Source organism: Sebastes umbrosus, chromosome 21 (genome assembly GCF_015220745.1).
Source record: "Sebastes umbrosus isolate fSebUmb1 chromosome 21, fSebUmb1.pri, whole genome shotgun sequence".
NCBI classification, from domain to species: domain Eukaryota; kingdom Metazoa; phylum Chordata; class Actinopteri; order Perciformes; family Sebastidae; genus Sebastes; species Sebastes umbrosus.
Window position 1 is genome coordinate 8,586,398 of NC_051289.1, and position 26,361 is coordinate 8,612,758.

The window sequence follows — 26,361 nt, forward strand, 5'->3', positions numbered from 1 at the left end:
AACATTAACGTTGAACACTGGGTTTAAACCTCACACATTAACCTCTAGTAGCATTTAGGTGATTTCTGTAGGACACAGATATCTATCTATCAGTGGATTGCCAAAAAATTCATCAAACGCTATTTTGATAATTGATTATTCATTAAAGTCATTTTTTAAGCAAAAAACATCCAAAATGTTCTGGTTCCTGCTTCTCCATTTTATGAGGAACATTATAAACTGAATCTCTTTGGGTTCTGGACTGATGGTCAGACAAAAGGAGACATCTGAAGACGTCATCTTGGACTTTTATTTTTATAGACCAAACCAATAATTGGGAAAATAACTAATTGATAATGAAAATAATCGTTAGTTGCAGCCTGAGTCGACAACATCTCCACATCTTAAACTGCAGCTGAGCTAATGACAATAAGCAACAGCGCCCTAGGTTCGGGTATATTTAAATAAATGTTACTTAAAGATAAACGTACACGATTGGCACAAAAAAAGCAGCACCTCACACTTCTCAAAACACCAAATCCAAACCAAGTTACCATAAATCTCCTCTCAGCCGTCGGTCGACTTACCGCTGCTTGTCTGTGCGTGTTGGACAGAATCCCGTGGATCTTCACTTTGTCCTTGTCCATCTGGTCGATATCTACCCACAAGTCCTTGCTCATCGCGTCTGGCCGGTTGTACGTTTTTGATGTGTAGTAGTTGTGATCTGTATCCTCCTGTAAGAAAACAAAATGCACCCTGTGAGTTTACAATATTAAACCTTGGAGATGCATAATACAACAGAAGTTATTTAGAGGAATGTAATACAGCTTGAAGGAGAGAAGGGGGTTATTGCTGTGTTGCTCTGTGAATTAAGCCGATGGAGACTTATTATATACAGCGAACAGAATATATAAACACATATTTATATCCTGTGAGCCCAAATCAAATCAAAGCAATCTAATAGCTGCAATGCAATATGGAAAAATCAATGAGTATTTTACCTGCTAAATTACATTATGTGACAATCATTTCCACTATGTGTGCATTCAGTTTGTCCTTTCATTCAACTCTGTGGTTTTCATTAGGCCTCAATGAGCACACAAAAGAGGTTTTAATGTCCACTAATCAAATTAAAGAAAACAGGAAGCCGATCAAGTCCTTCCTCTCTTAAAACCAGACTGCACAGTCAGGTTTGCCTTTTATAACAGAAACATTCGTGGACTTTTATAAGCCATGTGGGAGCAGCCCGTCTGTTTTTATTGTTTCCTGTACAGAATTAGGAAGAAGGCTTGTGTCGTGGGTTTCCTATTGCTTGTCTCTTTCCCTGTGGGTCTAATGAGATACCTTACAGCTGTGCCTTTTATCTAAAACACTGTTAAAGTTAATGTTTTGCTGGATGGGGAGTCAGGGAAGTGTACACTTCGTCTGGCTGTGATCTCACTAATAGGAACTCACACGCAGCTCCGTGCATACTTTGATGTATGGGTGGTATTATTCTGAGCTACCGCGCTTCGCTTGTCAAAAAGGCCACGAGACAAACATTAATTAAAGTACAAATCTTCCCTGTTCAGTTCGTTTTGCTTCAAGGATTCACAATTTCCCTCGGAGGGTTATAAACTAATACCGCTACACAATACTCAGCCTGGGATATAAGACAGAGAGATAATGTTTCAGGCTTAGCGGAGCCTCTGCGGGATTGATAAATATCAAAATTCCAAGTGGAGTTCAGCCATGAATGTAGGTGGTATTACTTTTGATCAATTTGTAGATTCAAACAAACACTGCCAGAAGCCTTTCATAGCAGCTTAAAGTGCAGACAAATCGTGTCAGGGAAAAAGGCCCCTCCAGGCAGCCTTAGTCAGCACATTACTTTCAGAATAGAAAACAAGGGCACTTGTAAAAAGAGTAGACACAAATGCACAGCTGTAAAGTTTCCTCCTAATCAGCACAAGATGTTTTTTAGGTCTCGTGGAGAAAGATCGAGTGAGATGGAGGCTCCTCAGAGGTGAGAGGGGCCGGCGAAGGGGAAGGTGGGCAGGGTGGCCATCGTCCAGCTGCGTGTAGGTGGACACGAAGCTGTGAGCAAACACAGGATGCTCCGACCAGATGAACAGTCTCACGCACACGAAAATACACAATTATGTAGAGAGGTTTAGTGGGAGGTTGTGGGAGGAAGGTACGGTCTGTTTCTTTAAATCATGCACTGCAAACTTGTGCCAGCAAGTGAAGTGTGGTACTTGATATTGATGTGTGAAAAATACAAACATGGTGAGATATGTGCTACTTCACTATATTAGCACTGTCGACAAGGACAGGTGGTGGAGAACAGAAACCATCTCCACCCAAGTAGATTTACAATCAGCATTCAAATTCAAACTCAACTCCGATTTGTTCAGCTATTCATAAACAGTAGGTTTTGGTTGTTTTTTGCCAGCTGACCACAGAGGGCAACTCCAGGGTCTGAGTGAAGCCAATGCTGAATTGAACTGGTTGCTAAAAGAAGTCTGATTGTATAGAAGTCTATGAGAAAATGACCCTATTTCTTACTTGATTTATTACCTCAGTTAACATTGTAAACATGAGTTTGTGGTCTCAGTCGCTAGTTTCAAGTCTTCTTCAATACAGCATGACGTTCATTTAGTAAATGAGTTGCTACCACGGCGTTGTCCGGTCTGGGAGTTGTCTGTGTTTTCGTCTTACTTTAACCCTTTCACAGTGTGTTTTCAGTTCATGAAAGTTAATTGTAACATTTTGGTCGCTTGAAAATGTCTTATTCAGCGTTCGGTTGTACTGAGCTCCGACCTCTCGTGTCACTTCTGGTTGCAAAAAACCAAGATGGTGACGACCAAAATGCCCAAATCAAGGCTTCAAAACATCAGTCCACAAACCAATGGGGTGACGTCATGTTGAATACGTCCACTTCTTATATACAGTCATAAACAACCCCCTCCCGACAAGAAATCAGCTCATATAAACACAATCTCAGGTTGGACGAATGAAGAGTAACCAAATGGCGATTCAGTCCGATTATCAGAACCACACTCACACAAAAAAGTTGGTATTTGTATTATACAGTATCATTCATCTATAATTTGAATAATCAAAACTTTATCTTGAAGCTATCCGTTTTAGGTTGAGTCACAGGTGACCTCAAATACATTTCAGTAAGAATAAACCTTGATAATCTTGATGGCACTGGTGAGTGCCTTTAATATGCTGACTCACATTGTCAAACATCACAAAATAACAGCTGGTGTTGCATTTAAAAAGAAAAAAATCCATAGTTGTTGTTGGACGCTCTAAACTTTTCACTCACAGGAAAAAAGTCGTAGTCGAAAAGAGTCATTAAATTACTGCTGACATTTTAAAAACATAAAATGTTCTGTGCACAAATCATCCACAGGATGACAGAGCAGAATATTTTTAACACATTTATTAGAAGCTATGAAATGTCAGTGATATATATTCCTGTTTTTGCACAGTACTGAGCTGAACATCTGCATTTTTACAGCTTCTTTTGGTTGGGATGAATGTGCATGTTGCCGGGACAGGTGGTGGCTTTAGGTAAAATATTTGTCAATGGGGCATCCTAATGAACTAGTGATCTTGTGGTCATCACTCTTCTCTCTCATTTCATGTCACTTCTGTAGTGTTAGCCAACTACACTGTCCTGTTAATGTATTCCACTAAAGCAAGAGTGTATTATGTAGAGAGACCTATAATGTATTTTAATACATATATTCGAAAACTATATTTTATGCAATTTTAAAGGGGACATATCATGCTCATTTCTAGGTTCATACTTGTATTTTGGGTTTCTACTAAAACATGTTTACATGCTTTAATGTTAAAAAACACGTTATTTTTCTCATATTTTCTGTCTGAATATACCTGTATTCACCTTCTGTCTGAATCGCTCCATTTTAGCGCCTGTCTCTTTAAGACCCCCTCCCTAAAAAGCCCAGTCTGCTCTGATTGGCTTGTGAGGAAATACATGGCGCACCTTTGCAAAGGTAGTTCTCAAGCTGTGAGCGATATACTCTAATGAGCCTGCATGTGACATAGGAAGGGGAGCCAAATATGAATGGCTTGTTGAATCACATGTTTTCTGATCCAGGCATCCCACAAAAAACTGACTGGGTCGTCTTATTTCAGTTTGTGGGTTGGTAGGTACTCCAGATACCCAAATGTATGAGCACAAGCACCGGAAAAGAGAGTTTTTCATGATCTGTCCCCTTTAAATATATTTGAAACAGAAAAACAATACAATTGCTAGTTTGAGTACATTTTTGGGGATGATTTGAAATCCATTTACAACACATTTGCATAAAAAAAGGAACATCAGCCCTCCTTAAAATAACTGTATTGTACACAAATTTCAAATGCATTGCTGATGCAAACCCATTTGTATACATATTTAATAATAAAAACATGAGCAAGCCCATTTGTATACATCTTGCATGTATTTTTGGATACATACTGTATTGTAAGGGTATACTGGGGATACACACATACACAACTCTAGTGGGCTAAGTTCCAATTGACCCTCGGAGACACGACAACACGACAGTGTGGAGATGAGACTGAGCTGCACTGAAAAGCTCGAAGGAGGCTAATGGAAGATAGATGACCTCCTGGTGGAGGAGTGAGAGTGAGAGGAGGACTGCGACCTCGGCTTCAGGGTAAACTGAAACTAGATGGAGATGGAGAAAACAAAAATTGCTGCCTATAATGGACCATTTTCTGTCTCTGGAGCACAAAAACAAACTGTTAAAGAAGATTCATTCACAAAGAGTCACTCCCATCTCTGTCTGAGGCATTTACTCAAGCTGCCCACCACATCAATATTGCATTAAACTGAGACCTGAATATCTTGTTTTCACTTGTGAATGGCTCCATAAGACACGGGAGACCCTGATGCCTCTATGAGATTATTCTGGGTGTTTTACTTAAAGAATAGAAGATGTTTGAGATGTTTCTTAAAACTCAAATGTCACGCACAAGCACACTTGAGCTTTGAATAAATGTTCCAATATGTTGGGATTGAGCTGTTTGTCAACCAGCCTTCTTTTTATAAGATAGTACCATCCTGCACACACACACACACACACACATAGCAGAGTACACAGTTACATCAGACTGCAGCGGCCTGCTTGAAAAAACATTAAAAGGATGCCATCGCTCATGTGTGCAGCTCTTCATCAGCTGATAATGCCTATGATCCATTATTCATCGTTCCGCTCCGTCTCCTGCCAGTTGTAGCAGCTCGATGGTATTTGCGGTGTGTGTGTGTGACAGCCCAGGGTTGGTGTGTGTTTGTGTTGAAACTCAACTATTTGAAACTATATACTGGTCTGTGCAGCCAACTTCTGATTCTTTTTAAGGAATTTTTGCTCGCTAGTTTTTGCAACTTTGGGGTTACCTTCTAGACACAACCTTTTAATAGTAGCATGTAGAAGTCTTTACAAGTCTAAAACCAGTGGGCTACCTCCAGGTCACCTAAAAATGTCTTATTCAGGATTCGGTTGTGCGTAGCTCCGCCCTTTTGTCTCACTTCTGATTGCAAAGAACTAAGATGGCGACATACCAGTGGAAAATCCAACGTGCATAAATAAATCTTCACTCTGGTATTTGACATATTGACACACAGACCATGGCAATAAAGCGAGACTCTACCCCAGCCTGAGTGGGTCAGGTTCCTCAGAACACAGAGGACCTGTAAAGACCTTAGCTAGGGATGTTAATCATTAACTAGGGATGCACCGATACAACTTTTTTCAGGCCGAGTACAAGTACAAGTACTGACATTTGGGTACTCGCCAATACCGAGTACCGATATGAGTACTTCTCTGTGCCAAAAGACCCTCGTTAACAGCCAGCTGGAGGGTGTGAGCAACACACGGCAGGCTGGGGAGTCCCGCTTATGGTGCGCTGCGACCGGCTGTAGGTCGGCTTGGAAAGGCTCGGGGGGGAAGGTGCTTCCCGGGGCCGTGGACAAAGTGTCACCAGGGTGAACTGTCCTTAGTGCGCCCCAACCGCATCGTTTCCCGGCCCCGCTGGGTCAGGTGCACTACCGGCACGTCTTGCTCGCACCGCCGGGGAGGTGGAGCGTGAGCGCGTGCGATAGGACCCGAAAGATGGTGACGAGAGGTTAACGTCACACTACCGTATGGTATCGGTGCTGTTGTATCGGAGCCGTTTTGCGAGTACATGAGCACAGCATCCCTATAATTAACCGTTTAAAGTACAACATTTGAAGTACAACCACATTTTACCATTACCGATGGCATTTAAAATGCTCCCGAAATTATGTGTCAGTGTGGGATTGTTTAAAAAACAATGAAGAAATGGAGAAAATAAAGTAGACAAGGAGTCTGAGGTGAACCCAAGCACCTAATATATAATTTAAGTGTTCTTCTTCATTGGTTGTTAATCTCATGAATTGGCTTTGCGAGCTGTCTGATGGGTTCAAACATAATGTGGTTGCATTTTAAAGTGATGTTCAAAGACGTAGAGGTACACAACGTATCCACAAACTCTCTACCTGAAGAAACGGCTGCAAACCAACACGCTGGCAAACCCACTTAAAAGTTACAACCCCAACACCAGAAGATGATGCTCAGTCTGACTGAAGCAGACTGGACACATACTGAAATTTAAACAACTGCAGGTTCATCTGTGGAGCAGCTCCAAGCTGCAGCAGCTGTCTGAGATGATATAGCATTACAGAGTTTAAACTCTGCACAACATAAAGACAAGTAAACAATCTCTTTCCAAACACATTATCCTCTGGGAACCTTTAAACAAACTTGACAAACTGAGACACAAAACAAACAAAGACAAAATAAACATCATTTGCATTCACTGCAGGTTCGGAGTGTGGAGCGTGGTAAGGGTAAAAGCAGCACTGGGAATCAAGTGAAGTAATGAAAATTAGCAAGCCGAGCTGCCTGCTGCGTGAAGTCTCTCCCTTAAGATATACACAAATAAACAGTGAATGTAGTGAAGCATGTAACCCCCGAAGAGCCTCCTGAGCTGTGGAGTCCCAGACATCCAATAACAACCATAAACCACACCCTTATTACTACACTTCAAAGCAAGCTATACAAACATCACCCCCCGAACACCAATACTTTTATTGGCAAGCGTCTGACATTGGTTAAACTCTCAGGACAGGATGTACAATACTGTAGATATGAACAGCCTGGCAAGAAAATGAGACCACCAAACGTGCACCATATTTCAGAGGGAACACGAGGAGTTATGTGTCTCTCTTGTGGTGTTGCAATCTGATACAGGATATGATAGTCTGTACAATTTATCACCCAAGTGGCGGCCGTATGTGTATTTGTGTGGTTTGTTTATGCTCCTCATAAAGATAAGGCTTAAAATGGTGCCACCTGACAGCTGTTACCTCTAAAGTAGTTCCTCAAAGAGGTCAGGACCCATGGAGGCTCGCTTGGTATGCAGACAGGGTTTCTTTTTACAGGTGACTTCTTAGACTGAGCGGGCTGCACCTCCGCTGTGTTATTCTCATTGAAATGAATGAGGAGATTGTGTTTTTTGAAGCAGTAATTAGAACTTAGCAGCGATGATTCATTTATTAATTAATTTAAACCGACTTCATTTTCTTCCGAGACAGCTAAAGTGGTCTTATTTCCATCAACTTCAGAAAATACATAGTTTTACAATACATGTATTCAATATTGGTACCAATTATCTATGCTATCAATCTCAACCTCCACGGTTTCAAACTGAGGTCTACGAAGTCTCCTACGAGCCTACTTTAGGTATTGCTTTTGTAAAGTGTGAAGAAACGTGGGCAAAATTGGAACAGACCAAACACTTACACCCGTTCTCACTCCCAGCTCATCAAATATACCAACGTTTGGTCAGTGGCCCTCGGCGTCAGATACTGACGTACCGCGGCACCCTTTAGCGTATTAAACGGGCAGAGCAACTGACATAGTATAAAGAGTGATAAAGTCTGTGTAAGGAGGGTGGGAGGGGAGGGGAGGTTGGATGGGTCAAATAAACACAGGACTTTCACCCAGGAAGCCACTGTTCATGTCCTGTATAAAACCAAGTCACCGTTGACGTAATTCATCTTAGTTTTGTTACTTAAAATACGTATTTAATGCCAGTTTTATAACAAATACTTATTTTAACCCAAACCACAAACTTTTTTTCCTAAGACCTAAGAACTTTTGCTGCGTACATAGACTGTATATAAAGATGGACGACATGACAGCAAGACGGCTGCTCCTGTATCTGGGATATTTTGGCTTCACTTCATAGTGGGAGGAAGTGGAGATGTGTCGACAATCTTTATATATTGTCTATGGTTGCGTAAGTAAAACCTAAAAATGAAGTAAGATTATTTTGAAAAGACACTATGCATGTAACGAGCGGAGACTGACACGCCGTCCCTATCACGTCCAAAACTGACACTAGAGCGTCATAGTTTGAAGCGTAGGGCCACTGACCAAGCTGCGGTATATAACGAGTTGGGACGGAGAATGTGTTGAACAACTAGCTCATCCAGAGTAATGTGTGTTTGATATTAAATCATTTGAAATACACCACCAAGTGCATTTAAGCTCCCTTAATGTGTATGTGAACAAAACAATTTACATGACAGCCTAACAGCTGGGGTTATGAAATATTGGGGACATAAAAACAGGTTAAAAAAACTGCTCTGAACCGGCACTTTGGAAGATACAACAACAACAACAACAACAACAACAACAACACAACCGTTAACAGCCACTAACTATTACTGACAACATGTCTGAACTAGCACCTTTCCTGAATAATAGGTTTGGCTTGAAGTCAGTGATAACGACTTGTTCCCACGGTTTGTTCCAACTTGGCCTTATTCTACCTTACAGTGACCTGAAGCTGAGAGGCTGTTGAATCTGATAGCTAACACAGTGCGTCACAGTCATTCAGGGCGTCAGACAGTCTGCTGTTATAAACCTGCATGTCGAGGTGAGATGAATCTATTGTTGGATACTCCTGTTATGGCACCAGTTAACCCAAACACAGACTGACCTCAAAGACACTGAAGGAGATGGAGAGATCTCTCCAGCTCTATAAAGGTGGGAATCTGATTTATGGAAATTAAAACAACTTAGTGTTGTCCTTATTCTAACAGATAACTGGCTTTAAAAGGAATATTCACTTTCTTGCAGAGTGTCAGATGTGAAGATCGATACCAAACTCAATGTCTGTAGGCTACGGTAAATATGAAGCAGGGGGGAAACAGGGGGAAACAGCTAGCCTGTCTCTGTCCAAAGGTAAAAAATCCAACTACCAGCTCCTCTAAAGCTCAATAATTAACACGTTATATCTCGTTTGTTTAAAAAACAACACGTTTTAGTTGAAAGCTGGACTATTTCTTGGACAGTTCCTGGAGTTTTTGTAGAGTCTTTATGCTTAGTTAAGCTACCGTCTGTGTCAGCTTCATATAGAGGAATCCGATGACCGTTTTGTGTGTTCCGCCATCTAGTGGCGCCGCCATTACTGCGGTGTCGTAGTCGTAGTAACTCGGGAACTACTGACCATGTTAACTGGTGACTTTCAGCCAAATGCGTCCGTGGTTGCTTGTAGTAACTTACCTTAATGGTCGGCGTAGATAATAAACACAGATGACAATGTATTTAAAATTGATTCAAGCAAAATTGAAGGCTTTTACGAGGACACAGTTGCCGAGCAACCACGACACATTCGGCTGAGAGTCACCAGTTAACACAGTTAGTGGACACTTTGTTCGTGTTCTGTTTGTGATGCTGACCGAATGATGTTTACTTTGTGGTCATTAGATTGCCCTAGTTAGAGCAACTAACGTCATATTTCACAATAACAATAGGTTAATTTATTCTGTGGGACCGCCACAGCCCCTCGAGCGTGTCTTCAGCCCACTGACGCTAGATAAGCAGTGTTAACTTCGCTGACGTTACTTGTTTCACCATGTCAGGCTAACGTTAGGTAACTGAGAACTGCTCAGGTTCTTCCCCAACTCCTAGACAATTTTGTCAAAAGTAACGTTGCATAGACACTTCTTAAGACAGATTGCATTCAAACCTGCACGTATTGAAAGGAGACGCCACCGCGGTAATGGCGACTTGTCTACTTGCGGCCGGATTTGTGTATAGACAGATATGAGAGGAACACCAATCTTCTCATCTAACTCTTGGCAAGAAAGCAAATATGTGTATTTCCCAAAATGTCTAACAAGACATTTTTGGTGCGGCTGTAATTAAACAAAAGGATCTTAAACATACAGTAAATAATTGAAATAAAAAACATGAGTTTTTGTTGGATACATGAAAATACGATGATTTACTGTTTTTTTGAAAATATCTAAGAGTAGATTTTTCCTTTAGGTGGACACACAGTCCCTCCTCTGGCTCCCTCAGTTAAAGCTCCTTCAGATCAGAGGAGACCGTCTTTAAATCCATTCAGCTCACTGCTGGGTGGAGGATTTCAGCTCAGCGTCTACTGTTTCTGCCCTCTGATTTATGAAGACGTCTCTCATGTCAACAAAGTGCCGGAGACATGTGAGGGAATGTGTGTGAGTAGCGACAGGAGGAATGACGTGGTGTTTGTGCCGTGGACTGCGTTTCCATTCGGCAACAACAAATGAGCCTCAGAGAGCAAAAACAATGAGTAGTGTCGCTACATAAATGTTGTGCGCGTACATGAGTGTGTGAATGTTTACAGCTGATGATCAAAGCTCCCTCCCTCCTCGCTGAGAGACGCGACGCTGTGAACCTGAGATGATTAGAAGCCACCGGGAAAACTTAACGAGCTGTCTAAACCCAGGCGGCCGCCATCATTATGACTGAACGCCTAGATGCTGCGCGCAGGCCGAGGCACCATAACAAGGGGACACGGGCGATGCCTTTCATTTACATAGACGCAAACACAGGCCAAACCCGACTATTAATCTCCAGCAGCTCCAGTAACCAAGTGGAACTGTGGGAGGCCGGGTTAATTTCCTGTTCTGGTCTCTCCGAGGGTCAAGTTTAAGAGGATCCAGCCCCACGAAGAAGGTAGATGAGCACCTGAGGGCTGAGCTTAATTTGATATAAAACGTTAATCCTCAAAGACCCCTCCTAGTCTTCTTTTTCATTACTAAACATCCACTGTTCCAGGGAGATTTATAATTGCTCCGGGGAGGCAACCGGAGAGTATTTTTAGGTCCAGCTCAACGGAGGACTTTATCGATTCATTCTCTTTATATTAGTTGGCTTCTTTACTGGACAGGACGGTTTACTGTGTGCAGCTGCACGGATCTGAACGGAGTCACAATAAACTCTGGATTCATTCAGTGCGAAGACGATGACGGCAAACCTTGATTCCATTAACTCATGTGATTATGATTATCGACCCCAATCATTTTATTATTCCACTTCCACACATAAAATTATATTATTGATATGTCATATAACATAAAGCTATTGTATCACGTCCCTCTATTACTATAATTCCTGTTGCATGACTGTGTTTATCATATAACACTCACTATGTTTCCATGCACAACATATACCCTTTATTGCCCTTATTCCGAAAAAGACAATATTCCTACTAAGCGGTTTACATGGCTTATAAAAATGAATATTCAACTAATATTCCTGTTTACATGCAGCCGTTTATACTCCAATTAAAGCCCCCATGACTTACAGTATGTCCTATGGCTACGCCCTTTAAATAACTTGAATCAAGACATATCTATACCTCACTGCATGGGATTCACTGGCATTATTTTTATGTAACTTAATTTAAGGACAGAGACTTTTGGTCTGTAATGTGATGTTTGAATGTATATAATGTATATAATTGTTTGTGATTTCTGTATCGGACACTAATGTCTTGTCATGGCGTCAGCTAATGGGGATACTAATAAACTAAACTAAACTAAATTAAATGTCCCTCCTTTTGCAACTGCAGTCATGTTGCTCCCTCGATGTACCCTTGTTGTCACCGTTCTACAAGTTCTTTTTTTTTTGCAAAACTGTGTTCTTTTAACGGCTATGCACGAGAACAAACTCCGCTGTAAACAGGCAAGAGGCCCAGTGTCACAAACCGCAGTAAAAACCCTGATTGAGACGCATATCAGGAATGCGCTATATACATATCCAAAGAATGCTCCTAAAATCTGAATAATATCAACATATCCCACGTCTTAATTGGAAAATGCTCCATTCGGAATAAGGCATAATTCAGAATATCCAAACCGAATATGCTGTTTGCATGACCCGTATCAAATGCACAATATTGCCATATTATGAATAATAGTGGAATATTAGTGTGCATTGCTTTGGCGATGTTTGTGAGGTATTTATGTTTGCTTGACTTTCAGGCTCTACTGTTTTATGAAGAGCCAAGTCGTACATACATCAGAGCAGAGTTTACCATCATAATTACACTATTTAAGAATCTGAAACTTGTAATGACACGAACATGGCATAGCGTCTCCCGCCCTAACAGGTGCAACAACACTAACAGAAAGACCAGAGAGAAGTCAATCAGGCTGCATGTTCCCACACCACTCTCAAATGAGGCGTAATAAGTGATAACACCTGTGTGGGAGGACCATGGGTGTGTAGGGCATTTAATGCTGCCAAATTATACTATTAAACAGGTGCTCCGGTGATTTATTGGAGCATTACACCTCCATTCATTTGAGGGACTTGCAAGAGACTGAATAAAATAGTCAAAATCAATGCAGCAGAAGCAGAGAAAACGTGTGAATCAACACCTACTTCTATCTGGGAGCTGTTGTCTGTTTCCTCTGCAGACAGCACGCCTGGGAAGGCCTCGGGCTCCTCCTGCTCAGGGTCCTGGTCCTGCTCCTGACTGGCCCTGTTACTGTCCATGTTGCGAGGTTTTGGGGGAAGCCATCTCCTCCACCGGTGACTGTACAGCTTCACGTCCACTGCAGCTTCCTCATCTCCTGCCTGCCCCTGCACGTATGAGTAAGAGACCCCTGGGGGGGACAGGAAAACAAAGTGTGAGTGACAAGATAACATCAGTGTAGAAAGCCAAATCACCTTGAAGTTGTAATTGCATGTCGACACAGTAGGTCACCACAAATATACTTTGATAAAGAATGATTTTCCAACCTAGTTAACTTTATTGAACCCTGTGTCAGTCTGCAAGGAAAATGTGTTGTCATGTTTTGCAAATTGGTGGGCTGTACGAGCAAAATAATTACATGCAACGCTAATATTTGTACTTTCACTAAGGCAATAGTCAAATCACAGAGGCGGGGACTATTCAAGCCATTAATCTTGTAACGCTACCTCATAACTCACTGTCTCTGCAGACCTTTTCCTCATTGCTCTGGGGAGAAACCTCACTGCCGGAAACAGATGCACATTAGCAATGACTCAGCAGCCATCACACAGACCAGTGGGCCACAGTCATACACAATCATCCCCATCCCCGAGTCTGGAATCAGACGCTGGTGACAGGTGAAAAATGGTCCTGTGTTAATGTAAACGCTGACTCGATTAACCGAGCCTGAGACAGACGGTGACATCTGCTGCGTTGTTTTTAGAAACACGTTTTTTTTTTTTTTAAATGAGGAAGAAAAGGGCATCAAAGAATATCAAGTTATATCCTCCTTCTCTTTAGAGGTGGAAATAAAAATAACCTGCCTTCAGTTCAGTCTGCTTTAACCTGTTTGGTTTAAACAAACTCATGCGTGTTTGCTCGTTTGATTGAGTCTGCTGTTTAGATTGGTGTTAAAGCTGTTAATCAAACACGGGTGCAGATCAAACAACCGGACCGAGACCCTCTGAAAAGGTGGGTCTCGCTCTTTGTAGAGTGAAAGCACAAATTCATAAGCTAAAATACTAAATTCATTTGCTGATCCTGAATTGTAACAGAAGCCATCTTGCACGCAAAAAAAATGACGGATAATTCAATAACAATGGTCGGTCTATCAGAAAGTAATAGGAGTTAAAACAGAGGTGTGTTATGCTTGCGTCCTAGGCTGTGTATTTTAGTGAAATGTGCATTAGAAACCACACAGTAACCAATCCTTCCAAAGTATTACACTACAAGACGCCTCATATTACTCCTGCTTCTACCTCATTATTCTTGACACTTGAGGTCTAGTTGCAATCCCGACTAATAACGCTCATAATCAGTTATGTCTTTGTGACATCAGAGAAGAAAAATAAGCACATGAGCAGTTAAGTCTGTCACCAGAATTTGATTTGATCCACCTATGATGACAACGCAGCATGACATTCATGAAAACTGTCCAATCAATTGATCATGTTTCACTCCCTGTCTTTTACACCACTTGGTTCGTTTGTAACAAGCCAGTATGAACATGAAACAGATCAAACCTAAAACAAAAATGCTTTTTTTAAGTGAACAAATGAACCGAACTACAGGTGTGACAGTAAATTCAGTCTAAACCTACTTAAGAGCTGCTTATAATGTCTCAGCAACCACCTGTCTGCAGCAGATTTAGAGCATCACTTTTATATATGTGGGTTCTGCAATCTTTCATTTCTGCATTTCAGTGGTGGAAAGTAACTAAGTACATTTACTCAAATACTGTATATGGGTACAATTTTGAAGTACTTTTGAGTATTTCAATTCTATGCCACACTACTTTATAGGGAAATATTGTACTTTTTTGGTTCTTTTTACTCCGCTACATTTATCTGAGTTACAAAAAAAACATATGATACATTTATAAAAGATGATACTGTGTTATAGATTAAACTATAGAGCTGCAACAATTAATAGATTAGTTGTCAACTATTAAATTAATCACCAACTAATCTGATAATCAATTAATTGGTTTCAGTAATTTTTTAAGGACAAAAAGGTCTAAATTCTCTGCTTCCAGCTTCTTAAATGTGAATATTTTCTGGTGTCTTTACTCCTCTATGACAGTAAACTGAATATCTTTGAGTTGTGGACAAAACAAGACATTTGAGGACGTCATCTTGGGCTTTGGGAAACACTGATTGACATTTTTCACCATTTTCTGACATTTTATAGACCAAACAACAAATCGATTAATCGAGAAAATAATCAACAGATTAATCGAGAATGTAAAAAATCGTTAGCCAACAATATATAAAGTAGTTAAAATGTGCTCCACCTCCACCATTATCAGTAATAATATTCCAATAATATGACTCTCTAATTCACCCCAACAAGTACTTTTACTTTAATACTTTAAGTACAGTTTGCTGCTAATATGTTTGTACTTTTACGTAAGTGAAATCTTGAATGTAGGACTTTTACTTTTAAGTGAGTATTCTTACAGAGCGGTTTTGTTACTTTTACTTAAGTAAAAGATATGAGTACTTAAGTAACATCACAGCTCCAATGCCAAAGGCTACTGATTCCTGCCTACCAGTGCAATAAATATATGATTAACTTTAAACCTGACCAAGAATGTGTGCTCTCCGCTTGCTTACACGAGTTTCCCCCACTCACGTGGATTAGGGATGCTAAATGGCGTGTAGGTATGAATGAGAGCAGCAGAGATGGTCTGTTTATCTGTCAGTCCTGTGATGGACCGCAGACTTGTTTCCTGCCTTCGGGCTTATGCTCAGCATGCTCGGATAAGCCGCTGCTCCCTATGACTCTAATAGGATTAAGCGGTTAAAGACAATTAGTAATAAACTTAATTTTTATAGCACTCAACCGAACACAAAGTTTACAAAAGTGCTTGCATGCTTTTGCAGCGATGCAAATTGTTCTGGCTTTAGAAGGGAAAATACTGCTGATTCCTCGACTATAACTGCTTGATGCTTCTGTTTTATGAGAAAGAGGTCACCGGGTTTAACTAGCAGAGCGTTTTCCACTCCTTTCCCGTCTTTCTCTTTTCTCTCTCTCTCTAACGCTCACATTTCTTCCTCGTCTCTCCTCCTCTTTCTGGGCCCCCGACCAGTGGCTCTCATGAGACGAGGAGAGAGCAAGTGGAGGGACTTCAGATGCTAATTCAACCAAAAGTGGAAGCTGACAGATTCACTTTATAATGAGCGTCGGCAAAGCAAGAAGCAAAGAGACCAATCTGCTCGTGGAGCTGGGTGCTGATGTACATTTGAAGAATTTAACTGAGCAGAAGGGATGAAAGAGGGCTGAGTGCAATTTGCAGCAAATTGTTTTTTAGAGCCAAATGAAGAACAATTAAAAGTTAGTGCTCACCTTAAATCAGTAAAGTTAAAAAAACACAAACCAAGCCAGAAATCTTGGTGTAATTATGGACTCAGACTTACATTTTAACATCCATTTCAAGGCATTCTCAGTCTCAAAAGTCACAGCAAGACTTAATTCATACTTTTCTCTTTAGTAGGCTTGACTACTGTAATGGTGCCTTAACAGGTCTCTCTAAAAACACGTCAAAACTAGACATAGAGAAGCAGCGTTAATTTTTTTATGCACCACATTTTTTAAAACAAATTCCCAGAAAACTTGAGGTCAGCTCATATCTTCAGATCTTTTAAATCAAGACTTAAAGGATAGGTGTGTAGGATTTGGCGACATCTAGTGGTGTGGTTGCAGATTGCAACCAACTGAGTACCCCTCCGTTCACTCCTCCCTCTCCAAGACTGTGATAATGTGAGCCAACAAGTGCAAAACCATGGTAATGCCATCTTTCAGGCCCTTCGCCTCGCCTACTTTAGGAGCAATGGAAGTCACAACCACAGTTTGAAAAGCGTGTCGGAGAACTACTCTCTCTAGAGCCAGAGTTTTGGTTTGTTTGTTCTGGGCTACTGTAGAAACATGGCAGAGCAACATGGCGTACTCCATGAAGAGGACTCTGCTCCCTATGTAGATATAAACGGCTCATTTTAAGCTAACGAAAACAAAACGATTCTTAGTTTCAGGTGTTTATACACTAAAGAAAACTTATACTGTATCTCAATTTGCTTACTTCCATACTTCCACCTGCTGTTTTGAGTGCATAAGTGTTTTCACACTGAGAAGTATGGCAAAATCCAGTGCACTCTAAGTACCCAGATCGTCATCTTTGCTACGTAGCAGAAGGGAAGGGGCCACCAAACTGTTTCAAACTCGTGAAAATGCGAGGAAGTTACAGCGGTTGCGATTGAAACGGCCAACACCGAAATATACAAATTTAAGTTACACATGTTTTTTCTCACTAAGTACCACTATACTGTAGTCATTATTGGGTTAATTTATCTGTCTGAATTGAATTACTGCTGATACGGCGTGATGTCCGTGGCTGACTATCACCAGTGGATCTACCGAGCTTCCGGTGAGTGCACAATAGCGGGGTCGATTTGAGACAACACTGGCCTGTTGAAAATCACGCACTACACAAGTAAGTACATGGTGTACTACATGTGCCAATCTTCCGAGTGCCACTGCCTTTAATTAAATTAAATTTGGTGTATTCATCAATGTCTTGCACTAACTGTTTTTCAGTCGTCCGTCTTTCACACATCTGACAGAACAGATATGCTTCAATGTTAAACAATCCAGCCGACTATGTGGGCTGCATTATGGCTCGTGTTTTACTCGCTCTATACGCACGTAAATACCACCGTTAGTGGTCAAAAATTCTTTAGGTTACCCAAACACAAGGCCATCTTTACAGAATCAAGTTCTCTTTCTAAGTGCATCATCTCAGTCTTGTTGTTTGGTGTTTGCAGCAGCTCCTCTCGCCAACTATTCACTCACTGTCTCATTCTCACCATACCACTAACACTTCCTGACACCCACTCTATCCCTAATGGTCATTAGTCACACCCATGCGGACAAAGTAGCCCAGGAAAACTTCCTGTCAACAGCAGTTATATACTCCAATCCAAGAGGCACCTACACATCTATTTTCGTCCTTTAAAAGGGTCCCTGTCAGTTCCTCAATATACGATGGAAAGCTGGCAAACGGCGGATGCTTTAAAATGCACCATGACCACAACATAGGGACCTTGAATAAATGGCTGCTCTTTTCCCAGCATGTATGTGAACGCCCATGATGAGTCACCCTCTCATGCACCTGCATTTCTCTTGTGAACACCCCCTCTCAGGATGGTGATTCAGAGGCAGTAGATTCTCGTATTATCCAGGGGGAATTCTGGGTCTTTTGTCAAGCATTTGGGAGGGCGCTGAGGTCAGACCCCTGAGGGACACCTAAAATAACCCCCCAGCAGGATAAGACTGCCCCTCAGCGCGAGGCTGTTCCTCGGCTTTTGTGTGAAAGGAAATCTTTCCCCTCTGCTTTTCTTTCAGAGCGACTGAAAGCCCCTGCATACCTTCACCCTGACTCTGTCGAAGCAGCCTTGTTGGCCGGACTCACGCCTGTCAACACCTCTGATTCACAAACACCAGATGGACTGTAATTTGGTTCCACCTTAAAAAACCCTTGAAGGACGTTGGTTTAGGAGGTCATAAAACCGCAGAATAAAGGTGCTGTCTGCACCCCTTCTTTCATTCAGGTTCTGCTTGTTTTTCACCCCTCAGTTCCCACCTGACTCAGTGCTGCTGACAGGAGACCGCCACACATGACTGGAAAGGAGAGGAGCTGGAACCTTTCATTGCATTTGTGCATGCTAGTGTGTGTGGTGCATAATTTGAGCGGGGATAAAAAAAAAAAAAAGTCACATCCCTCTACGGTTTCTTCGCCTTTCTATCTCTGGGTGTCAGAGTGCTTAATTTAGTGCCCACTGAAAGCTGCTTTATCAGTGTAGCAGCAGACCCTGCCAAGCTCGCTGGAGGACCTTCTCTCTCTCTGCAGATCAACTCACCAGGGTCAACACGGATTAAGTTGATGTAACTATTTCTGACGCCCCCCGTTTTTTTTTTCTGGAATTGTGCTCATTTTAGCTTCAAAGCAACAGAAGAAACTAAATCACACCTTATGTAATCTGTCTGATGAAAGGCCGTCTTGTTAGAGCAGAACTCAACAAATTCTCACACAAAGAACAGACAATGTGATTAACAGTATGGCTCCAGATCACAAGGGAGTGCATTGCAATTTTTTCTTCCTTTCAGCATGTCTTGCTCTGTCCATTAGCAAAGATTCATTGGGGACATTCGTCAGGTGAAGCACTCCCATCATGCTCTCTCTCTCAAACACACACATACACTTAGAAATAACTTGGTAATGCCAGCAAACAATGATGCTCTCTGCGAAACTTTAGCAAAACAACACAAAATCTATAAGCACTTTTCCTTTAAAGGGTCATTATTTCACCCAAATTACTAAAAAAAACATTCAATCCCACTCACCCCTCATGGTACAATATCTAGTCAAGGTTTTACAGCCACTTTTCAGAAACATCATTCTTTGAACCGACCATGAGACTGTCTTTGGGTGTACTCAGGGAATATTTGTTGCAGTTAAACTTACAATCAAAATCACAACAACAACATTATTGGATGTGTTTTGATGAAAGTCAGAGACTAAATTTGGGCTGTTTCTGATACCGTTTACTGTTTTTTCTTTGCATTAATCCATTGCAAGTTTAGTCAATAAAAAATCAGAATCCAAATTGCTTGGTTTGTCTGACAAACAAAACATTCAGAATGATATAAAACAGAGAAAATCAGCTAATGCTCATTTTGAGAAGCTGAAAATAGATGATGTTTGGCATTTTTTTCCATTCATTTCCTGCTATCAACTAGTTAATTAATTACATTTAATGTTTATTTGTATAGGGACAAGTATATAGCATGAACCAATGCCACATACCACAGCATTTGTAGCCTAAGTTAATCTGCAATGTCCATTCCAATCGAATAACTGTTTCAGCATTAGAATGAATCAAACAACCAAAATATATAAAAAATTAAAAACATCTAAAGTCATCATACGAGCAGGCAGCCCAGTCGCCAGGAAAACATGTCGGCATGGTAAGTTTTTTTGCAAACCACGGATACGTTGAATGTGGACGTCTTTGTATTCGGTCAGAGCAAGTGATGTATAGTATAATGAACGACGCGCGGAGCAAGTGACTTAGTATATCGATGGACCATTATTGAAAGTTATGTTTTATATTAACGGGTATATTATATAAAAGCGAGAAAGTCCATAAGAGGTGCGAGACGTGGCGTGGGTGGGTCAAACAAACAGCATTTTCAACCAGAGGACTTTTATTTAAGTTACGTTGTTACGTTATTATTTTAACACAAACTATGATGTTTTTTCTAACCATTAGTTTTGTTGCCCAAACCAAACCAATCATTTCACAATGTTAACCACGTGGCATTGTGCGTTTCTGCAAGCGTGATAAGAGGCTGATATGAAACAGATTTATGAAAAATATTTTTGGTTCAGAAATGTCGACATGTAACGTATCCCGTGTTTGCAGAAACTTACAAAGCCACCATTTTTTTCTGGCAACTGGGTTGGAGCAGGTTGGTGCCTGAAGCAGTGTTTGACACTGACCCACAACAAGTTTTCAATTTATGGCCCTTCACAAGCCAAATTATGTTCAGGGTTATCTCAGTGCACCAAACACTGAGGCTTGTGTTAAAAACTCTGACAGAGTGTTATCAGCCTTGGCTGATGCTAAAATGACGAGGCGGATAGATATTCAATATGTCTGATAAATTAATAAACTGGGTTTAATACGAGATGGCTGCTGACAGACAAGATGAGAGTTTTTTAAACAAGCTTCTCTATCGCTTACTGTGTGTTAATGGATTATAGATTACATACAGCAAATTAACTACAAACCGACATGCTTCATTTTCACATTAATTGAATTATTTAAACGCACAGCGTGTGTGATGCCAAGTAATCCAACTGCAGACCTTTTAAATCTTGTGTCGCCTCGAGTGGAGAGACGCATTAAACATTACTACAGACAGATTCCAGACATGCAACTGTCTGAAATTATTACAGTGTGCAGAACGAAGTGTGCTTCTCTGACCTGCCGGAGCTTGCTTTTTACACATCCTCTTTTTAAAAGCGCAGCCTGTCATTATAGGCAAACACATAAAATCAAGGAACTGACTGCAGGAGAAAGTTAATCACAGGTAGACAGGGAGGCAGCACGGAGGTTCAAACAGTCCTCGTAAAGTTTAGATGAACAGCGTGATGAAAGAGAAAATTGAAATAGATTAGATGTGAGATGCATTTAAATCTCAGATAATCGGTGCGTGAGACAAGCAAAGACAGAAAATTAAATACAGCAGGAGTGTGCACATGAACAAAACCATTCTTCTTCGAGAAAATACAATGAATTTCCCTCCAGACAAAGGCGTCAAGAGAGCGTCCTGCCTGTCGTGAACGCTCCATTACACCAGAGATTTTGTTTTGCCAACAATTAGTCACATCTTTCCAAGTCAAAGCACTGCAACACAAACATCCCCCGAGGTTCAGATCAGAATTGCAGATAGAGATCCTTGTTCTTGTTGAGGGTATTATATTGCAATACAATGGTGATTTCTCACTTCAGTAACCCACAGGTGGATCTAGGCCTCCTTTTGAGGAGAGACAAAGCACCAAGACACATTGGAATTTGAGCAGGAGGGCTATCTGAATGTGTCACAATATCATGTAAACAGTGACTTAACACTGAACTTTGACCCTTCTATAACAGAAAGGATCTATAAGTTATAGGGGTAGGAGAAAAAAGTCGACATAGTAGCATAGTATCCTGATATTTTGCGTGGCAATATTGTATCAATACACGGATGTCAAGTATCAATCTTTTATTATATGAACTATTAAAGGGACAGTTTAGGTGTATGAAGTGGGGCTGTATGAGCTATTAACCCATAGTCAGTGTGTTACTTACAGTAGATGACTGTCGGGACACCCCAAGCTTGGAGAAGCAGACATGAGTACCGACACCGGAGCAAAGCAATACAGTGCTGTGGACGGGGATGGCAGAAAATATATTTTTATTTCCCGACGGCGAAACGTATCTGTACTGTTTTTGTTATCTGAGCCTGCTGGCTTTGGAGAGAACATAAGTAATACAACATAAACATAAGTTTCACTTTCAGTTCAGTTCCTCTTCGGAAAGGAGAAAGAAAGGGCTGTCTAACAGCAAGATAAAGCTGTGAAAATATTTTAAATATAGCGTACACTTGAACGGATATAAACATTTTTTAGGTGAGCCTTTCTTTTAGGTTTTTAAAATATGTTTTTCTGCCGTCCCTGTCTACAGCACTGTATTGCTTTGCTCCGGTGTCGGTACTCCTGTCCTGTACCTGTTTGTCCAAGCCGGGGGCAGACCAACCTTCATCTACTGTAAGTAATGAACCTATTATGGATAAGTACCTCATACAACTCCACTTCAAAACATCCGAACAATCCCTTTAGCCTCTTAACAAGTTGATTGCCCGCCGGCAGGCCTGCCGCTATTCTGTCTTTCAGAGGTTGTAGCGGGCTCAGTCTTAAAGCTAGAGTGAAGATACTGGTATCATATGAAATTAGAAAAACCTGAGGAATCCACTGGTACCAACCATGTCATGTTAGCTTGTCGAGAAGAATGTTAAATAACGCTCCAAAGTTACGCTAAATTTTGGCGAGGAAAAACCGGCATGGCCATTTCCAAAGGGGTCCCTTGACCTCTGACCTCAAGATATGTGAATGAAAACTCTGAGATGAACAGAGTGAAAACTGGATCTTATTAGATAAAACAGATGTTGACAGACTGCATAAATTGCAGTTGAAAAAAGGTAATAAATCACAAAAAGATCGTATCGTGGGGCCTCTGGTGACCCCCTCCTCTAATACATAAACAAACAAGGAACAAAATAATCTCTAACTAACACTGTGTGGTTGCGTTGTGTTGTGTTGAATGTCGCCCCAAATGAGAAAAGAAGAAGGTGTCAAAGGGGGGCTATAAATAAAAGCCAATTTTTGAAGTCTCAAAGTGTTAATTACAATCTGCAGAGCATGGAAGGTGGAAGGAATTCGTTAGAAGGAGACTAATGTTGCGTTCGCTGTGCCTGGGGTAACACGGCGCCTATGAAGAGGACAGGTGTCAGGACTGCATGTTAGAGGAAGGGAGGAGGCCTGAAGCAAAGACACTGAAGGGGAATTAGGAGGTGGAGAGTGTCCTGCTTCAGGTCCAATGGTTTTTAATCAAGGCTTTAACCTTGACGAACATAATTGTTTTTAAGAGGGCTTACAGAAAATTGCTAATTTCCCCTCCGAGCGTCTGCTGAAAACAACTAAATGCACTGGACACAAAATCCAAGCAGGCTAAGCCACAAGGCATCCCCGAGCACACAGTATCAAACCCCAAAACACAGGGTTTAAAGTGCTGGAGTAAACCATCATGGAGTCCGCTGTCACCGCCGCGGCTTTCTTTATGTAATTGGTGGTTGCGTTGGCCCCGGCGTTGGTCAGCGCAGGAAGTGTATACAGAAAAATGCTTTGGCAGAGTGACAAACAGACGGCACGGAGGGCTGCAAAGCGGGATCACAAAGAGAAATGTGCTTCCTGACTGAGCGACACAGGCGTTCAGGAATTCAGGATTCCAGTCAGGCACGGTGTCTGTCTCATATTTCAGGAGATTGAGTGATTGACTGCAGGACTCTGAAGCGCTGCTGTTGGCTCTCATTCCACTTTCAACTTTGCGAATGAGCAGCACGGCTCAGGAGCCCCGAGGCCTTGAATCACTCCACCGTGAGAGAGCTCGGGCCTGGCAGGCAATGTATCACTGGATACTGGACCTCCTGTAACGGGTTATTTCTCCTCCCTCCAGTGCGGACCATTACCTGCGGGAATATTACTGTATTCTCACAGGTCACCGGCTAACCAAAACCTTCTTTGCACAGACAAAAGCTCAGCATCTCTCACCCTCTGCCTAAATCTCTCCATGAAAACACAAAATCTGCCCTTTCACTGTTCCCACAGTCCTTTTAGTGCATGCTTAACAGACCTTAAAATTGGAAATGGTCACATCTGTACCGAAGAAAGGAGAGGGATCGGCAGGACAAAAGCCTGCACTTTTATTCTGATACGCCACATCACAAACAATAGCCTCGCCTTTATCCTCGGGGCTCACACACTCCTCAGCTGAGCTCCTGTGGATAAGAAACACACCTACACACATCTGAGACGTACTCGACACACAACAGTCGCTCTTTTTGTCCTCTGCGCCTCTCCGAGAGTTGATCTCTCCATCATTTGAGGTCTCTGACTCACTTGAGTTTTGTATATATAACATATTGTTGGCCAGTTGCCATCAAGACTAGGATGAGTAATGTTTGAAGATAAATCACAGATTGAACTCCATCACTACAGTTTGTCAGTCAGAAAACGATAAAAACGGACCACCTGATCAATAAAAGAACAATCTTCACCTTTTCTTCAGTATCAAAGCAACCCAGTGATAGCTTTAATAGACATTATAGCTGCAGTCGGTAACTTTGAGCAAATATAATAAAAGTTATTTTTAGTTATTTTATTTCATAAACTGTTAGAATGCTGCAGGAATGAATCCTAAAACCTGGAAATGAGTTAGCATCTTAGCACTTCTGGTTCCCTCATCTGGAACTCAATGGGTTTTTGAATGGGTTTTTAGTTATATGCCTGAAATAAAGTCTGTGGTTAAAGAGATTTTAACGTTTTGTTCTACAACATAAAATACATCAATAAATATCCCACTCATGAATTTTGAAGGCTTTACGTGTGTCTAAATGAGACTACTAAACGTCATCATTGCCGACTCGTCCGCCTTTACAGCCTTTTTGTGTATACTAATGTTAGCTTTTTACTTCTGGCGATTGCATTCACACTTCAAAAATCATAAAAGTGGTGTTCATTTGTGGAGATTATCTATCATAAATGTGTGTTTCCCACAGAGCTTATTTTCTGCAATAATCCAAAACCCAATGGAAAAATCCGTTTGGCTTTCTGTCAAGGGAACCAGGGCGTTGCTAATTTCCTGGTTGGCCTACAAAAATATGTCATCCCTGCACAACTCTGTGGCATTTGCAAGATTTCACTGCGTCTGAAGGAAAACAACCAATCAGAGCTGAGGAGTCTCTGGGCAGCTGTCAAACACTGCTTGCAAAATTCGTACCTCTGCTCAAACAGTCAAACTAGGCAGCACTGATCAAATATGAATCAATATTCTGTCACTGTAATGCCTATTTCTCGCCTTAAATGTTTTCAGAAACATCTTGTAGTGCATGGTCCAGCTGTAAAATGAGAAAGTTTGCTCTGGCCAGTGGGCGGTGCTTGGTTTTGGCTCGACTGTTTTCGACATGGCGGCCAGATCACAAACACAGTCGCGAGTTTCGCAAGCAGTGATTGACAGCTGCTGTAGAGACTCCTTGGCTCTGATTGGTTGTTTTCCTTCGTGCACATTGAAATCTTGCAAATGCTGTTAGGAGCACAGGAGGACACAGAGAGTTTTTTCACAGAATATCTGGCTCATGCAATACTGTCAGGATATGGTGATAGTTTTAGTTACCGACTGCAGCTTTAATGGGTACAGTTCAAACAAGAACAGCTAATAGCTAATTCAGCATAGTTTCAATGGTGCCAATTTGCCCAAATGAATAAAAATGTAGGCTGAAAAACCAGTGCACACAGCTACAGCACCGCATTTGTCTCAACTGTCATACTTTGAAACCTATTTGACTTTGACAGCTTATTAGTAACTCCAAATTCACAAAAAACAAAATGAGAAGAAAAGAAAACTCTTTACATCCAGACACCATTATCACAACAACTCCCAGGGCTAAATTACAGTCATTTTAAACACATTGATCAGCATGAATGCTTTAGGCTAATTGCCCGCGTCTACATTCCTGTCACCCTAAAAGCGATCGATCTGTGACTCAGAGACAAACAGAGTCCATGTGTGAGAAATAGCACGGCTGTAACTGAACATTGATTCCCTGTAGTGTAGACTGTGTATGTGTGTGGATGTATGTGTCTGCAGCGTTTAAGTGCGACTTGTCCTGCAGGTGGAGATTGATTGACTGAGTGCTGGTGTGAGTGTATTAACTGTGTTTTGTCCACTTTCTTTGTGGGCAAAGGGCTACAGACGAGGCCAGACGGGGCCCTCGGGCCTGTCTTCATCCTTCCTGCTAATCCATCAGCATCACCGAGGCCTCGCGCCCCTCCTCCCCTCCAAACCTCGCCACACTCCAGTGTCCTCAGAGTTGAGCGTTGTGTAAACACACACACGGACAGGTCCAGCTCTTAGCCCAAATGGACCTGTCATTTACCACAGTTAAAAAAGCAGGAGTCCAGCTGTCGGAGGGACGATCATTTGGATTGCAGACACCACAGCTAATGTGAAAATTACCGAACATTCAATGTACGGCCAGTGGAAACAGTGGGAATATGCAAAAACGTGTACACAAACAAACCATCTACATGCCTCCCTTCATCTCGTCAGTTCTATATCTTTTTATTAAAGAAGAAGTGTTTTGATTGAAGTTCAGTCT

At 41.5% G+C, this 26,361-nt stretch overlaps 1 protein-coding gene across 2 annotated transcripts in view; it reads right to left on the reverse strand.

Annotated features, from left to right (window-relative positions):
- The window catches only part of LOC119480423 (plexin domain-containing protein 2-like), a 111,599-nt gene that overhangs the window by 49,259 nt on the left and 35,979 nt on the right, over positions 1-26,361 (reverse strand). For both annotated transcript variants that reach the window (XM_037756612.1, XM_037756611.1), the window contains exons 2-3: positions 12,750-12,973; positions 567-713 (exon numbers count right to left, since the gene is read on the reverse strand). In XM_037756612.1, coding sequence (XP_037612540.1) covers positions 567-713; positions 12,750-12,863 — 261 coding nt within the window. In that variant the 5' untranslated portion in view covers positions 12,864-12,973. The remainder of the gene's footprint in view (positions 1-566; positions 714-12,749; positions 12,974-26,361) is intronic.